At 40.2% G+C, this 17,828-nt stretch overlaps 1 protein-coding gene across 1 annotated transcript; it reads right to left on the reverse strand.

The window, feature by feature from the left end:
* Positions 1-3,643: 3,643 nt before the first annotated feature.
* Positions 3,644-15,011, reverse strand: GIN1 (gypsy retrotransposon integrase 1). The gene is made up of 8 exons (XM_080362284.1): positions 14,941-15,011; positions 11,316-11,461; positions 10,274-10,467; positions 8,892-9,197; positions 8,064-8,246; positions 7,800-7,967; positions 7,049-7,337; positions 3,644-4,109 (listed from the first exon to the last, which is right to left on the reverse strand). The coding sequence occupies exons 2-8, from the start codon at positions 11,452-11,454 to the stop codon at positions 3,811-3,813; spliced, it is 1,578 nt and encodes a 525-aa protein (XP_080218410.1). The 5' UTR covers positions 11,455-11,461; positions 14,941-15,011; the 3' UTR covers positions 3,644-3,810.
* Between the last annotated feature and the right edge of the window lie 2,817 nt (positions 15,012-17,828).

Consider the following 17,828-nt stretch of genomic DNA (forward strand, 5'->3'; position numbering starts at 1 on the left):
CAATGGGTCAAACAAGTGGGCCACTGAGGCACCTGTATTTGCAAATATGGCATTTGTCTGTGTACAAGCAGAGAGGAGGAAAGGAGAACTGACTGGGGATTAATAATCCCTGAATCAAATGTTTTAAAATTAAGTTACTGTGTGGTTATTTCTTTCTGGAAGAGCCTTCCTGTTTGAATTTAAATGTTTGTGTAGTGCTATTCATTCCAAATGTCTACATGGTTTCATTACCGAGATTTCCACAGCAGGTCTTGTAATACAAGAGGAAGTTTGTAATACCCATTTCCTGAAGAAACTGCTAAATGTTGTTTATTTGTATCAATTTTAGACTTCTAATTTAAAACAGCATACAGTTTTGGTGACTTCTAACATGGCATTTCCTTCTGTTGAATTCACAGGTGGGCAGTGTACTCTCAGGCCAACAGACAATGAGAGCTGCTGATGCCCCTCACTAAGTTTCCACCATCTGGTGAGACTCTAGAGCTTGCATGTTTTATTTTTAGCTAGTTCAATATGTTGAAAGCATCCACTCCACAAAAATGTTCCATTACATATTTTGAAAATACCAAGAAGGTTGCCATGTAAAGATTTTGACACTAGGTCCTTAGAGGAACGATACCTGCTGCAAAAGGCCGTTGATATGGATGTTGCACCCACACAAATAAGTAAACTTATCTGGTTCTCAGAAGTGGTATTTCCAGAAGGTTTGTTCATTGCTTGCTGTGAAAAGCAGATTGTGACTCATTGGTGCTCTCCAGCAGGAAACATTCAGTTCTAGGGAGAAGTAGGTAAAATTTTAAAAAATGTTTGCAGTTGGAAAGCAAGAATACCTTAATACAGAATGGGCAAACACTGTAAGAAAGTTCAGGGAGCATTCAGACAAGAGAGGAATGGTTTTTGTTCCACAGTAGAATATTCAGAGTTTGTACTGAATCTTTTTACTAGCAGATTTTATGGTTTTGTTTGGTTTTTTTTTCATCAAACCATGAGCTGGTAGTTTGTGCTACTAGCAAACCCAAAGGATAAACATTCATAATCCTGTACTGGGATGTATGAGGAAATTTGCACTTTCTGTTTCATGTTGTACTCGCTTCTATTCCTCCTGTCTAAACAATTTGCCATAAGGAGGCACAAACTCTATTAGAAAACAGAATATATAAGAACTCTGTTATGAAATAGTCTTTTACTATCATCCCATCATAAATCAGACCTGTGTGACAGTGGAAAAGAGTACAGATGGACATTTGTGTATTTATCCAAGTCGGTTAAAATACAAACCAAAAGTAGGCAGGCCATGACTCACTGTTGTCACAAGCATACACTGAACAATGCTTTGCTAGGTCAAGCATGCGCAGGGTTTCTCTGAGCTTCCCCACGCAACAGTGTGCTGCCTGCAATGTCTCAAGTTTCCTGGTGGGTTTTTTCCCACAGTTTCTATTGATTGTTTTCCACATCACTAGTTTGAAACCCCTGTATTTTATTTCAATGAACTTCCCACATGCAGAGAAGGCCTTGTATAGGTTTACTGAAGTAGCACTAATGCCTGTCTGTTAATACAGTAGATCAAAATTACCAGAAAGCCTGAATGATAAATGCTATGCAGTATGTTAAATGTTCACTGATCTTCCCATTCCAACATCACTGTAGCATTTGTAGCAATGTAGCTATAACAAGTACACAGCACTTGCATTGCCCCAGAACACAGCTCTGCTGTACTATGTCCGTATAAGAAACTAATCAGCTGAAGTAAATAAAAAGGACTGTTTTAATTTTGCACCTAACAAAGCAGAGAGGAATCTTGCAGAGAGCTTCCTTATGTTCTGATTTTATCTCCCATGCTACCATTTTTATATATATTGAATACACAAACACAAGGTACAGAAGAATATACAAACCCATTCTAGTAGATGCCACTTTAGTCAATAATTTTAGTGGAAGAAACAAAGTTACATACAGAGGAAGAAGGGTTGCTTTAAAGAAACTGGGCCTCTGTTAAGCATTAGCATAGGAACAATTTAGGGTGCCATGTCACTATGACATGTACCCTTCAGTGCCCATGGCACAGAGTACCCAAACAGATGGTCTTTAAACTACTATTCCAGGAAAAAAATACTGTTTGACCACAGTGCTCATTACTGGGGAAAAATCTTAAATCAAAGTAAGGCAACTGTTTATAGTTATGGGTTATGTCATATTTACACGTGGTGTTTGGTTTGTTTGGTGTTTATTTTCTGCTGTAACAAATTCAACAGGATTTCCTATCATTTTTTTTTTAAACAAGACAGATGTATTTCACCAAGCCCACTTTCTTTACTTCCTTGACTGCACTAGACTGATATAAAGGTCAGCTTGAGGTTAAGAGCAGCTAAGGGAAAAACAGGCTTCTCAGCTTGTGTATGTTTGTCAATGCCAACACAAAGCTTGTTAATCTCTTAAGCGCTCTGTGCAGCTGGCACAAAGGAGAAGCTTGTCAAGCCAGCATCTGCCCCCTAAAATGCCCTTTCTTGGTGGATAAAAAGTATACATGTAGGACTGGATTTCAGAATACACAAAATACCGAGTATTAAGTATTCTTTCATTTAAATTTTAAGATAGGATCCTGTCACAGTGCTCAGCTCTTTTCTTACAGAGCTGTGGCCTGTGACATTTAAGGCATACTGTACATTAGGTATGTATTTCAATGAGTTAGGTACCTAATGAGCATTGCAGATCGTCTTGTTACCCAAGATTAACTGAAAACTCATAATAAATAATATTTTTCTCGACCTGTTTTTTAAGACACAGGACATTCAGCAGCAGACTGGGAACATACACATTCAGAGAAAAACAAGCAATCTTCCACAGTATCAGATAGAAGTTGCTGAATTTCTAAATTCAGTTTTCTGCTAGTTTTCTTCCTCTTCACGCCAGACAAGTAACAACTTGCTCAAGAAATTCACAGAATAGTAATGCCAGTGCTTCATCTTTCTTAGGCCACTGCCAGTAGAAATCTCCAAACCTATATTAGCTCTGGGAAGATGTAAACATAAGGGAAAACAGCTGTTCATGAAAAAAGCACAAATGAATGCTGCATGCTCTTAAGATTGTAATTAAAATTGCTTACTGTAGCAGAGTTTTGATAAGTGGGGAGTGGCTGAAGGCTTTGTTGTTTTATGTGCAGAACATTATATGTGCTTGATTTTGGCAACTTTTCTGCTAGGCTAGAAATTAAAAGCTGTAAAATTCATAGTTTTTACAGCTTCTCAGAAAGAATAAGACTGGTTTATAACAGAAAAGGAGGACATGAGCTTCTTTATAGTAGAAGCAAAATTTACATCAAGGTGCTTAGAATATATTCATCCCACAGTGTCTCTGCCCATTAGGAATGAGTCATCTAAGGATTAATGAAAAGGTCATTACAGTGAAATGATGCATTGTGTCCTGAGAGGATAACAGTAAGGTACAGCCACACCGCCATTCTACCAAAAAGAACTGAAATTCAAATGCATTATAAGAACCTGTGCTTTTACCTGGTTGTGTCTGTACTTTTGGTCACCCGGGGAGTTCTTCTCACTACCCACATAAACTAACCACTAGACACCTACAATGTTCTTCAAGTCATACTGTAGTAGAACATGTGCTTTTACTAGGTTGTGCCTATGTTTTTGGTAACAGAGCCATTGCTTCTTAATGTCCATACAAGTTAACCAGTGGACACATGCAGTACTCTTATATTCATAAAGTTGTAACATGGAATTTGGAGATAGTACATTTTTTTCAGTCTGCCACAGAAGCTTCAAACTGGCAATTAAATGTGACATGAGACTATGCTTAAGTATCCTCTATCTTGGTCTGAAGTGTCCAACAAGGTGAAGGCCATTGGGCTGGCTTTGCAGTGTTTGATTCAATGCAATGATCTTCTGTCAGCCTACAGTGATGTTTACCATGTGTTGATTCTTGATCTTTGCAGGCTGCGGGTAGCATTTGCACAGCAGACATGACATCTTTTGTGTAGGCATTTATTTCCCCTTCAGCAATAGAGTCTTGTTGGCTTGGACTGTAGGATCTTTCAGATAAGCCAATATAGTCATGGTCAACAATTACTGCACGTTGTAAAAAATAATGTTTTTCTGTAAAAGAAAAGTAGCCATTAGATTACATCTACATTACATCTTTCTAGTTTACTGAAAGCCATATTTAAAATGTTAGTGAGGTGCTAACTTTTCAAAACAATTTGTGTAACAGGACAAGAATGCCTGGGTGACAGCTGTGTGATAATGTGAGTTTTCTAATTTCACTGAGCATAAAACATTATCTGCATCGTGTTACATCACAAAAAAAATGTTTGCAGTGCTCCACATTGAGAGTTTTTCTTTGCTAAGTCAATTATTAAAGTCAATTATTAGCTTGACATCTGTCAGTCACCTACTGAGCTAATACCTTAAACTGATGGACATGTAGATTCTTCCATTTTGTGCACACACACAGAAATGTGGCTACTCTGAGTTCTTCCTGAGAAATTTTAATGCAACAAAACACATTATTTAAAGAAATAACTAAAAAAACCCAAACAAACCCCACAGTTTTATAGAATTTAAAGAAAGCAATGGTGATTGCTACTGTATTGTACTATTGAGCTTTTTCTTTTATTTGATATATGGTTACAGTGTTTGACTTTTCCAAATGAGTTCAAATAAAATGAAAAATAGTCTGACCAGACAAATTAGAAGTGTAACTGTCATCATGGCACTACTATGTCCATTTTGGAAGATGAAGCTAGGGTCTATCTTCTTGTTCACATGAGGAGCCTACTGTGAAATTAAGTGTTCTGTAAAACCAGAAGAGGAGTTCAACAGATAAGTATCTCTATACAGGGAGCTACAAATTCATTTTCAAGATGTAGGTCCAAAGAAGGACCTTGGTAGGAGCTACTGTGGAGGTAAAACTGCACTTTCCTGGCCACATTTCTCAACAAATATGTCTTAACTCTGCCTGTTTGCACTCCTGAATCATTTTAGCACAGGACCCAGAAGCATTCTCCTGAATTTAATATTTAAGCCAAACTACACTGAAACAAGAAAAGCAAAAAGTTTCTTCAGATACGTAAATGTATGTTTGCATAAGGTGTCCTGGAACCTTTACCTGGATGTAAAGACACCCAGGTAGCAAGCAACGCAGGTACACCCAGACTGTGAATTTGTGATGCCTGTCTCAAGGGCTCTATCAATGCACTGACTCAGGATTTATCTTGAGACCAAGAGCATTACAAAAGGTTAAGAAAAAGTACCATGCTTCTGATTGCCAGTTCTTACCTGTGCAAGATTTTTTTTCCTCTCATAAAAAATGAGGGCTCAGTTTTCAGGCTTTGCCTTTCCTCTTTAAAATTCCCAAACTCACACATCTGAAGTGTGATACATACAAGATATACTTCAGATTTTTGGAGCAAAGTAAGCAAAACACTTCATAACAAAAAGTTGGTAGGCAAGCCAACCAATGTCCTCAAAGATATATTTTCTCCACATTTATTTCACAGAAAACACTGCAAGGGTTTTGTTCCCATCGAAGGTTATGCCACCAAGTCTTGTAGGACAGCCACCACAGTTACACCACAGCAGTAGGTATAATAAAGCCGCAAATAAAAAAAAAGTCCACCTCTACTAATAGAGGGCCTTTGTTACAAAGATACATGTTTCTTTATGGACAAAAAAAAAAAGATGTCATTCACTATATAATTAATGTCCTGGTTTCACTGCTCTTATCCAACTGAAATAATACTCTTTCCTGATCACTGTTAGGCTGTTTGATAAAGGCTGGCAATTATTTTGGCGAAGTCTGGTTTAACTCTCTACATAATGTAAATATGTAAGCAAATCGATCTATAATTTTTTGCCTGTGTCAGACAACTAAGGTTTAGCTGCTTTCTTGGAAAGGGAAAAAACTAACTCTACATTTACCTACTGCTTCTGCAGTGTTTAGTGGTAAACATATTAGATTCTGATCCTACAAAGACAACTACATGTAACTCTTTATACTGTGACACAATTCAAAGTCGTTGTAACAGCTGCAGATTATTTGCATGTTTGACATGCACACGACTTCCTCCTTATGGATCAGTAATTTAATCAGGAACTGGAAGCCATGGAGTGATCATCCAACAGTGGAAGTAGTGTCTTGGAGATATTGCATTAAATCAGTGTCTTGGTTATAAAATCTGTAATGGACAACTGCTATAAATATCAGCTTCTCACATGAAATTCCAGAATTAGCTTCAGCTTGGCAAATTTCTCAGCTTAAAGGGTGACATATGAAATTACTGTCTCAATGCAGTTTATGCATTTTGAAGAACTAAAGCTCAACTACACCCACCAATAGAGTGGGAACTGGTCTATTTTTCAAGAACCCTGAAAAACAAAAAAGCATCTTGCTCTATGATAGAAGTCTTCTAAACACTGAGCATTCATTTTCCTCAAAATGCCTGCAGGGACTTAAAGCAACATCAACAGAAAAGAAACAGCTCCCGGTTTCATTAACACAGCAGCATTCCAAAAGGACACACTGAGTGTATAAAAGCAAGAGTGGTGGTTGATTATCCAGGTCTAATCTCTAGCAGCCCTACTGGAGAGCACAACAATTTTATTTGCTCTCATAAAAGAAACATATTTACTTTTTCAGTAGCACAACTTCAAATAAACTCTCAAAAAATCATTTATCTGATGTAGTTTTTCTATTTTAAAGCTTTAAGAGGACAGTCTTTTGTTGTTAAAAAAAAAAGTCTAAACATTTACTATCTGTACTAGTCAGATTACGCAAAAAAAAAATTCCTAACTACACCAAACAGAAATGCAGACACCAAATGCTCTTTGAATATAGTTTAGCCTAATCATACTTCCTGTGTGTTTTCACTAGCCACCATGAACAGGGCCAAACCACTGGTGAGTGAATGATACTTGTTCACCCTGATAATCTAACACAAATGCATGACAGAAAAGTTAAAAAAAACATATATAAACATAAATATATATATATATATGTGGATGTGTATATAAAAAAAACACACACAAACATGTACCTTTTTCACTGGACCCTCTTATGTACGGCTTGAGGTGAGATATCTTAATGGGTCTTTTCAACCTTGATCCTGTGGCATCTCTTAATATTGCACAGCCATTATCTGTGATATAATCTATAATACAAGGACCAACCCATTCTGACTGGAAACGACCATCTCTCCACCAGTTTTTTCTTTGCCTGAGGACTTCATGACCAACTTTTAGTCGGAGGGTATTTAATTGCTTTGGCTTTCTTTTGACAGTGATTCTGCTTCCGACTTTTTGTTCATCTGAAATGCTTTTCTCCACCTGCAGAAAGATACGTAAGAATTATATTTTATTTTCCCAGAAGTAATAACGTGTTTTCATAACATTGGTTAATATTGCCGAAGCATAACATTAAGTGGTTTTGGATGTGTATAATCCACAATACTTAGGGCTGCAGAGCTCTGAAGTAATAGATTTTATCTTCAGAAACCATTAGTCCATAGGCAATGGTTTTCAGCTTCTGTAGATATGTAGCCCTTTCAGTCAGATACATATCTCTTGGCAATAGGTCTCTCTTAATGTGTTTTTGGAGGAAGTAACCTGAGAATTGGTACACTGAAATCTAGGGATCACAGGTGAAGGAAAAAAACAAACAAAACACTTCCCCCTCCAAACATACAAAAGCTCACATTATTTTAAAAGCTTGTATTTTACACTCCAAGCCTTTTCACCTTTTTTATCTTCAACCTTCTTAATAGTAAAGTTTGAATATACAACATTTACCTGGCAATCTGAGGTTTTCTCTTCTTCCATTGCTTCACTGACTTTTTTAGTTGCTTCAAATATTTCTGCAAACATACTGCATTCTCCTTCCACACATATATTCATTGACTCAAGAACATGTGGGTTATGATTAAACATTTGGAAATATGGGGTGTTTTGGTCTGGCTCCTATTTAAACAGAGAGCAAAAAGCAAGCAAATTTAGCATACATCTTTGCGGATATTTTGAGGAACTTCAGTCCAAAGAGGAAGAACCTTCACATACCAAATTTGTCAAATTGAAAGCATAGGCAATAGCAGACAAATGTTCATCCCAATCACGCTGATGGTCAGCGCAGTATTTGTTAAGGAAAGATTTTATTGTCTTGCATGGTCTTACATCATCCGTCTGAGGATAAGACAATACAATTTGTTTCATTCCAAACAGTGCAAACACTTCTTCATTAATCTTCAAAAGAAAAAAAAAAAAAGTACACATTTACTGAAGGTGAATACTCTTCTTTACCACAGTTCAAGTAAACAAATTCAGTTTTCTGTCCTTTTTGTTGATATGATGGTGATTAAGCAAAAGTCTTATATACATATTGCCGCCAAACAGTCCAGAGTTGGGAGTGAGAGCTAAAGGAATCGGTATGGCTTAGGAGCCAGTAACTGATAGTTCTGAACACATTTCTGCCACTGACTCAATTTGGCATTTCCTCTGTATCATAGTCTCATGACTTCATAATCTATGAGGGGATCAAAGTGTGCAAAGTTCTTCACAAGCACTAAAGGCTTGTCAAATGTCAAACATACCCTCAGCTATCTGCTATACTAGGCAATATGGATGAATGAAATACAGCACGTTGGAGCATGGGAGCCTGTGCCAGCACAGGAAATCACTTTGCTTTGTTCTTTATTCAAAGAATAAAACCCTATGAAATGCTGCAATTAAAGTTACAACTGCAAACAATTGGCTTGTCATTCTGTATATGCTTTTTTTTTTAACTGAAGAAAAAAATATTTACAGTCTTTTTCAAGAATGTTTGAAAATTCAAATTTAATACAGGGTTTTTTTTTTTCTTGAAAACAAAGATACCACATAAAGACTTACCTGATTAACAAGCTCCTTCCCTTGACCAATAGGCATCTTTTGAGGTGGCCCATATAAGAAAAACACCTTTACAATTGCTTTAGCAATTTCAGCTGCTGAAGTGTCATGCAGTGGCAAGATAACAGTCCACCTTGTAAACAAATCTATCATAATTATGATGTACTTGTGGCTTCTGTTGGTAACACTAAAAGGTCCCATTAGTTCTATAGTGACTGCTGTCCATGGCTCCTCTGCTTTGACAGTGTATGTTTTGGGTGCTGTGGTGGTTGTATTCTTTGCCACCTGGCAATGCTGGCAAGCATACACCTAGTGCAAAAATCAGGGAAGATACTATCAAAAAAAAGCAATAGTAAAGGTTTAAGGCAACCAGCAGGATCATAAATCTCCACTGTTCCACTTTTAAGTTAGGTCAGACCAGGCAATGCTAAACAAATTCATTTTATCATCTTTTTATCATTTTTTTACCCTTAGATTTTGCAGCTCCAATATAAATACAAAACTAAAACAAATAACAGTGAAGGCCAACAATGTGCAGGAATTCATAGCCAAACTCTCCTTATCCCAAAACCACTGTGCTCCTTCAAGTCCATAGTATAAATCTGAATATACATTACCATCTGTAAATACTAAAGGAAGTATGAAGCAGCTGGGATCAACAAAGTCCCAGTCATTCCCCTTTTGCTTCTTCTGTGTATGTGGTGGCCAAAAAACGCTGGCAAGATACACGATCTTCGATGTATAACATGGATTGGCTTTATCTACAGGACAGAGCCCATTTGTCCAAGTCTGAATTGAAAACAAAGACTTATTTTCAGTTCATGTTACAGTTGCACATGAATGTGAAGCATTCAGGTGATAAAGTAAGCTGATAGCAACAGTAATTTGGCCATACAGGAGGCATTCTGCCTGGGCATCATGTCCATGTATCTTTGGGCAACGGAGGAGAAGGAACTTTCCCAAGCAGTGCTTTGTTTAACTATGTCCTGAACATGCCTAATTGTAAGACAGTGGCATCATCTTCATATTCGGATCTGCCAGCAGCCACTCTGCCCACATATCCTTGGGATGGTACACTGTATCCTAGCAAAGATATGTAAGAGTCCTTGCAAGAGAAATCCTCTCAAAGATCAGATTTGCTCTGCATACTTAAAGGCAGTATGGCTCCCCATCACCGGGTAACATACAATATGCAAGCCACATGCTCAGTAATAAAAGAAAAAAGGAAACACTATGCTATAGCAAGAGGACCATTAGAAGTTTGATTGTAGGCTACATTTCCTCACTGTGAAGCAATATGGGCATTTGCTTTATCAAAGTCGTATGACTACACAACCTTTGTAACAGACTACATTAAAAAAAAACTTGTTGCTATGACACCATACCCACTGTTTGACATCGTTTGTTACAGAGGTCCAGTAGTAACTAGATTCCACTAAAGTCAGTGTCCTTGATATGCCATGATGAGTGCCAGAAGCATTTTCGTGGCATCTCTCAAGCACTTTTTTCTTCTCTTCATCCGAAACAATTACCAGACGCATTTGTTTTCTGTCTTTTCCAATATAGAACAATTTATTTTCTGAAAGAAAACAAATACCAGCAAATTACATGCAAGTGCTTTGTCTTTTGTTTAATTCACTAAGTTACTGGGCATGATTCAGTACAGAATTTCTTGAATTAACTTGAATTCACTTCTGTATTAATGTAGTTTTTTGTTTACAAATACTTTAATATTTCCTCCAAATAGCCAATTGCTCACCTATACTTATTAATCTGGACATGAGGCATTACAAATGCAAGTCAGAATGCAAATATTCCTACAGGAATTCTGACTGAAACACAAGCTAGTGCTGGAGGTAGGAAAGGGTGGCAAAAAGTGTTATGATACTTACTGCCTGCCTGCCAGCAACCTGATGTTACGATTCACAGCTTTAACTCCTCCCTGCCTTCTCTCTACATAAACTTGGCAGATTTGATAGGATTGACAGATCATAGCAGACTACAAAGACTAATATATGTCCTCGCAGGGATGCAATAAAGCTTGGAAGGACCAGGAGACTGTAAGATGACAGATGGCAAAGCCATCCTTGCACTTCTGCCCAGAGAGACACAGCATCCTCCAGATTGGACCGAGCATTCCTTGTCTACAGCTAAACACCTGGATTTCACTTTCTGTAGTCCTCTACATTATGAATTGCAATGGCTACATATTTCCCCAGTATCTTCTGAAAAGCACTAAAGCAGATTGAGTTTCTATTCTGTAAGCATTCTGTTATATATTAACAAGGGTTAAGCAGAGTGCTTGTTTCATAGAGAATACATATTAAAACCACAGTATGCTGCAGCCCAAGATCCCACTTTTTTTTTGTATCAGCAAATCTTCACCTAAAAAACTATTTTCAGAGTACTTTGAAAGAATCATTTTACCTTTGAAAACAAATTTTTTGGCTGCTCTCCTGATTCCACTTCTTTCACTTGATAATGTTGTTGGATGATACTCTCCTGTTCGCTTGTAGTATGCAATCTGCTTCAGGTGGAGCCCACCATTTTTTCCACTACGGACCATTGCTAACCTGAACAAAATGCACAGTATTTGTTAGATGGACCAACTGCCAGAGGAGCACATCTTCACTTCTTACTGGTTTCTTGTAGTTCAGAGTTATCCCAATAACACAGCATCTAAGAGGAGATTACAGCATCCACTGCACTACTCTCAGTATCCTCATGCTATCAACTCAAGCAATAAGGAACACTGCTTGACACACTACTTGTGTTCTATGCAACGTTGTTTTTGTCAGCCTGTATTTTAAAACTTCCAAACAATGGAGACTTCCACTATATTCACTGGATGGGGTGCAGAGAGAAAGAAATTTCTCGTCTCATTCTTAAACATTTGGATACCTCTCAAATGCAGGTGTGCTGGAGATTAGATGTGTCCAAAAAGCCACCCTAATTGGAAAAAAAAAAAACAAAAAACCCAGACCAATACACACAGAGACAAACAGGGAAAAAAACAACTCCCCAGACAGAAACTGACAGAAATGTATTTTGTTCATTAATTCATCTGACAATGAGATCCTGAAGTTCCAAACCAGACTCCGCATGCAAGGTAACAATTCATTCCCTGACATGGTCTGACTTCCCTGATCACATTAATAAACTAAAATGTCATTAATAAAATGCACCAGCGCTAAAGGAACAGTTTAGGCCTAGCAAGAATACAATCAAAATAATTAGCAATTAATTAAAAGCAGAAATATTCATGCAGGCTCTATGTGATTTCAGTGATTTTTTTTTTATTATTTTTTTTTCCAAATGTGCTCCAGCGGCAGTGAAGATCTATTAAAAACCAGCACTTTGATTCTGCTCTAATTGATGACTACAAGAGCAGGATCAACCCTGGGGTCCGCCATGTCATAATTTCCTAATGAATGCTAGTCATCCACAGCATTAAGCAAATTTCTTCCTTATGCTGCCAGCATCCAAAGACTAGACAATGTGACAACACACAGCCTGTTAAAAAGAGTAATCTGTTTGCATGACCTGTCACCTAAGAGGCATATAATTACTGGGAAAGTGACAACACCCAGTCACTCTGGAATCCATGTTATCTCAGTATATTTGATGCTATTTGAAAGCTAAACATCTAAGTCATGATGTTTATTTTTAAATATATAGATTTTCACCTACCATTACTACACTGGCGGTAACAAGAAGGTAAAGAGCTCTGAAGAGTGATTATGCCTGTTTTTTATTTACTCTGTTTCTCCCACAAAATAAAATGTTGTATGTTATCTATAGAATATCATAGACTACACACACAGCTGGCCTAAACACCGCTGTGTTATCAACATGAAATGCATGCCAGGAACTTCATTTTCAAACAGTGACAAGACCTTTGCATCACTGAGTACTTCATTTTGCATAACCTTGAGCTGGCTTTCAAAAACAGCCAAGTGTCTTGGCATACAACATAAACCATTTAAAGTCAAATTCTCATACCTGAGAGAACTAGCACAGATATGCTTTTCACCACTACAATCCTGTCTGCAAGGAAAGAGGGTGTTTCAGAATAGGGAAGAAGTGGAGCCAAAACAGAGTAATGTTTCTAATGATCTTGACTGGCACAGCAGTTTCTTTTAAGTTTACATCTGGTTGGATAACTAAGGAAGGTGAAACTACCATGACAAAATTTGTGTTTCTGTTTAAAAGAAGTCAATTAACTAACATTTCTGACAGTAAAAGAGTACTGGTGAAAAGCAATTGAAATATCCTATCTGCCAGAAGCATGCATTCAGGCTTCATTCAGGGCCTTCTCAAGGCCAGCCCCGGAGGTACCCAAGCATGGTTGGAAGTCAAAACCAGTCACTTATGATTTATCACTTAACTACTAGGATGATGGACCATTTTGGCTTGACACAGACTTTCATACACTACAAGAAAAGATGTTCCAGAACAATATTCTTCCAGTTCTTTTTGTTCATGAAACTCTTGCCTTAAACAATTAATATTCTCTATGTAGCTCATGCTTACTGGGTCTAACAAAATGACGTTGCACAGCGATAAGATACATCTGACCGGGATGGCACCTTATGCTTCAGCAGAACAGAAATTCTATCCTTATTCCTGCAATATCATTTTCTACTGTAAAAGTTTGGAAGACTGTACATAAGGCAATGAAGAAAGAATACATTATGTAGTATCCATAGACATTTGATGTATTTAGTAGGATCCGGATTCAGCAAACTCTTAAGTCTGTTGGATTGCTGACTAAGAGGACACCATTAAATGAGCTTCCTTCCTAGGTATTTAGTTTCCTGTGTCCATGCTTGTTTTGTCCTCAATACCTAAAAATCAAAGACTTTTACAATCAGTAATCAATCCTTAATACTTTTGAAGCTGAAAAAGAAAACGGTGCTTTACAGTCAAGTGAAATATTTAGGCACAGACAATGAAACTTTCATATACCCAGACTCCTTCTGCTTTAGTGTCTTAGCTAAAACAGTCATATCTGGTTAAATTTAACTATTTTGCTTTTTATGCCTGTTTCATCACCACCCTCTGCCAAAAACAACCAACCACACACACAAAAAAAAAAACGAAAACAAAACAAAACAAATCTCCAATCCTAATTGCCAAACTGTCTTTTTAGTCCAGCTTTCAAGTACTTCCCCTGCCTCTACCTGTAATTCTTCCTACCAGAAACAGGAACACCCCATAGAGCTTTTTCTAACCAAAGTGCTTCCCGGAACCTGTATTTAGATGGACACATTCACCTACACTCCTTCCTGGCTTATGAGACACTTTTGACAGAGGTCCCTGCCATTTCAGAACACCCTAATTTCTCCAAGCATGACCATTTAACAGGCTGTTGGTACTGTCAGATTGCACACAGGCCGTGGTATATGATGGAAGTTGCACTGCAGATGACAACAGTGCCACTTCTGAGGCACAGACAAGTAAACTAAGTCACTACCCTAACCTCTGACCACCACCTTGCAAATGCCTCTTAATCATTTACTGCAACCACCACACAAGAACAGGAGAGGCACGTGAGCACAGCCCCTGCAAGACAGGCAAATGGCCAGGGACACTGGTGCCGTTAAGGTAAGGATGCTAAGCCGAGGTTTATCGCCCTTGGTAGCGCCAGTCGTACCTCCCAGAAGCGTTTCCTCCAGGGAATCAGTCCCGCCCGCCCTCAGCACCCCCCAGTGCGGCAACGCCACAACGCCAAGACCACATCCTGTTCCCGCTCGCGGCCCAGACTACGATCCCCAGCATGCAAATCGCCGGTCCGCAGCGGCCTACTGCAGCACCCTGCCGGCGCAGTGCATGCTGGGAGCAGTAGTGCCGACTCGCCTCACGCTGCGCGCAGGTCAGCGATGCCAGTCTCACGCAGGCGCGAAGACGTCGACACGATCCTTTTCCTTCCCCCCCCTCCCCCCGCCCGCCAACCCCGCCGTTGATCCCCACAGCCCCTCCTTTCAGCTGCGCGGTGAGGTCGTTGGCACGTCGGGCGCCGCGGAAAGCTGCTCGGCCTCTGGGCACGCACCTGCTCCAGCAGAGGTATCAGCGCGACCTGTCCCAGGGTCCGCAGCCCCGCTGACTTTGCTTTTGTCGGACAGTTAGCTGCAACGGCGGCCTTTGAGCCCCGAGACTTATGTGGCGCTCCCGGAAGTGGCGGGAGGCAGGGTGGGGGCGTGCCGCCGTAGGGCGGGGCGGCCCGCGTGCTGGCAGGCGGTGGCAGTGGCTCCTCAATGGGACGCGGGGGCACAGGCGGCGCCACGCGCGGCGGTGTCGCGCGCAGGTGAGGCGGTTTCTTCCCGGCGCCGCTCCGGGCCCCCTCGTCCTCCGCCGTTCCGGGGAATGCAGAGGGTGCAGGCTGCACCGACCCCGTCGGCCGCGCCTCCCTTTAGACGGGAGGCAGTGGCTTGCGGCGGGGCGGGTTGACCCCTCGGGCAGCGGCCTGGGAGCCGGCAACGGGCGCCGCTGTCCGTGCGCCCGGCGCTCCCCCGCCACTCCCGCATCAGGAGCTGGCGGCCGTTCCCGCCTTGCTGCGGCGCCTTCCCTGGGAGCGGGCGGAGGGGCGGTGCCCGGGACCAGCTGCGCCGCGGGCTGTCGCCCGGGCTCCCCGGAGCTATGGCGGCCGCGCCGTGGGGCTTGACGGGCTCGGCCCGGCGGCATGGGCCGCGGCGGAAAGGCGACAGCCGCCCTCGCTGCGGCGTCGTAGCTCTGGCCGGCTCAGCGACGAGCGGAAGGTCCCGTGAGGAGCGGAGCGCGGGCAGCGGGCAGCTCACTCCCGCGTTGGAAGTCACATGGTCAGATTCGGTCCCAATGCCTGATGACAGGATGGGCAAAACCCTTCTGTTTCCCTTTATCTTTCTCACAGACCGTGCTGATCACTAAGCTGCAATCGTCAGTAAAACGTGGTGAACATGGCCAATAAGCACATCTATCCTTTTGCCGCATGTTGTGGCTTATTCTGTTCCTGGAAGCAGTTCTATTGAACTAGCAATGATGTGAGTTTGCAGCGTGCTGTGCTGTCAGAAAGGCAGGTGAAACTTTTGAGTCCAAAGTATGTGGCCTGAAAGGCAGTGTTCCTAAACAGGGTGGGCAGGGTGTGATACGACGTCTTAAACCACGGATTTGAGGCACTCTGTTAACATCCCAGAAACTGATGTTAATTTCACTGTAAAATTGCTGAGTGCAAAAGAGGTTGCTGTCTATATTGTAATTGAGGTAGGAAAGAAAAGCAGCAGCAGTCCCAGAGCTGAGAATCAGTTACACATAGTAACCAGAAAATAACTGTCAGGAGCTGAAGTGGGAGACATGTATAGATAGAGTAGCCTGTGTAACATTTGACCTTGTTTTAGTAGTGTTTTACTGAACCTGGGGACTTCACTGTGGATTGGTAAGCTTCAAAAACATTGGTTTTTTGGCACTTTTATTGTTGCCCCGTAGTCATCGATTTTGCAGGTGGTCACTCTCCTCACACAAGCAGGAAGACTGGGCAAGATCAGTATCACAACTACAGTGAAGTCAGTGTTTTTCTTTCTCATCCAAACCACTTCTACCTAGTGCTCTAACCTGAAAAGATTCTCTTTACATTTGTTTGTTACAGTATTTCTGCATTATGTTGCATTTTTCTAAGTGTTGTTACCCTTCATCTATTTAAGCTGCTCTGTTTCCATCTTTTCTGCATCATTTTACTACTCTAGAAGCAAGTTGCGTTGTTCCGTGGGATCTTCCTTTGTTATGGCAAAAACATGTGTGACGGTAAATGGCGAGAGGCAGCTAAACCTGCTGCTTTCAACAAGTTTTGATTCAAGCAATAACAAAACTATTCTTGCTATGTAGAGCTGGTTTTGGCATAAGGATTTGAGTGGTGTAATATGCCTCTTTTATGGTTCAGTATGTGAGAAAGAAGAATGTTTGTACTGGTCGTCTTGGCTGGCTGATTCTTTCTGTGGAAGAGAGTTTCATCCTTCCGGTAGTTGTGGGTAGAACAGATCAGGCCTCCAGGGATAGAGTCTAATGAATTTGGTACAGAATTTTTTGCAAAAACTTTCTCATCTTTGCAAAAGTTTTATAATATCTACAAAGTTGAAATATGAAGTTCTGTGTGAGAATATGGAGAATCTGTTTTGATGTCTTTGACTGGGATCTATAAAAGTTCAGAAGCCAGGCTTTCTTGAAACATACAGGCTTGCCACAGATTTAAATGTCTTTATATGATGTGTTTGACAAGGTTTGATTTAGAAAGGAACTTGGAGGTTAATGAATGTGAAGCTTAACAGTTCCATGGCTGTGCAGGAGACACTTGTAAGGCATACCAGGTGTCAGTTTGTGGTAGTGTTTGTCGGTTTAAAAAAATACTGCTTTCCTATATTGAAAAGAAGACAATGATATTTACCAGACAGGTTTTTCTGGACTTGTAAGGCTGTTCTGACACTTCTGTTGAAGGATGGTAATGGTTCATTTTGCACTTTGTGACTGTTAAAGGCTTGAGAGATGTCCTGTGATAATGCAGTGTTTGGGGCTAGAACTCAAAAGCTTTAGCAGATGTCATAACATATGCTGAAAGGTCACATTTCAACTGGTGAGATATTGAGGAAAAATAAGTTCTGTGAGCAAAAATTTTAAAGGGAAAGATTAAGATACTTATATTGAAAAGTTATTTCACTTTAAGTTTGGTAATTCTAAATGACTGGAAAAATTGTGCTTAACTAACTGTAATTACTAAGAATGAATGGAACTAAGTTGAATGGAACAGGACAAATATTGTTTCTGTTCCCTCCTGTCTCAGTGGTTTCAAGTCCCTGTTTTATGTTTGTTAGAAAAATGTCCTCACTACCAGGGTGAAAAATGTGTGGGTAAAAGCACTTGTAAATATACTTAACTGCTTAAGATGGAGTGTGGGTAACAATGCAATAGTTTTTT

Source organism: Nesoenas mayeri, assembly GCF_963082525.1.
Source record: "Nesoenas mayeri genome assembly, chromosome: Z".
NCBI classification, from domain to species: Eukaryota; Metazoa; Chordata; class Aves; order Columbiformes; family Columbidae; genus Nesoenas; species Nesoenas mayeri.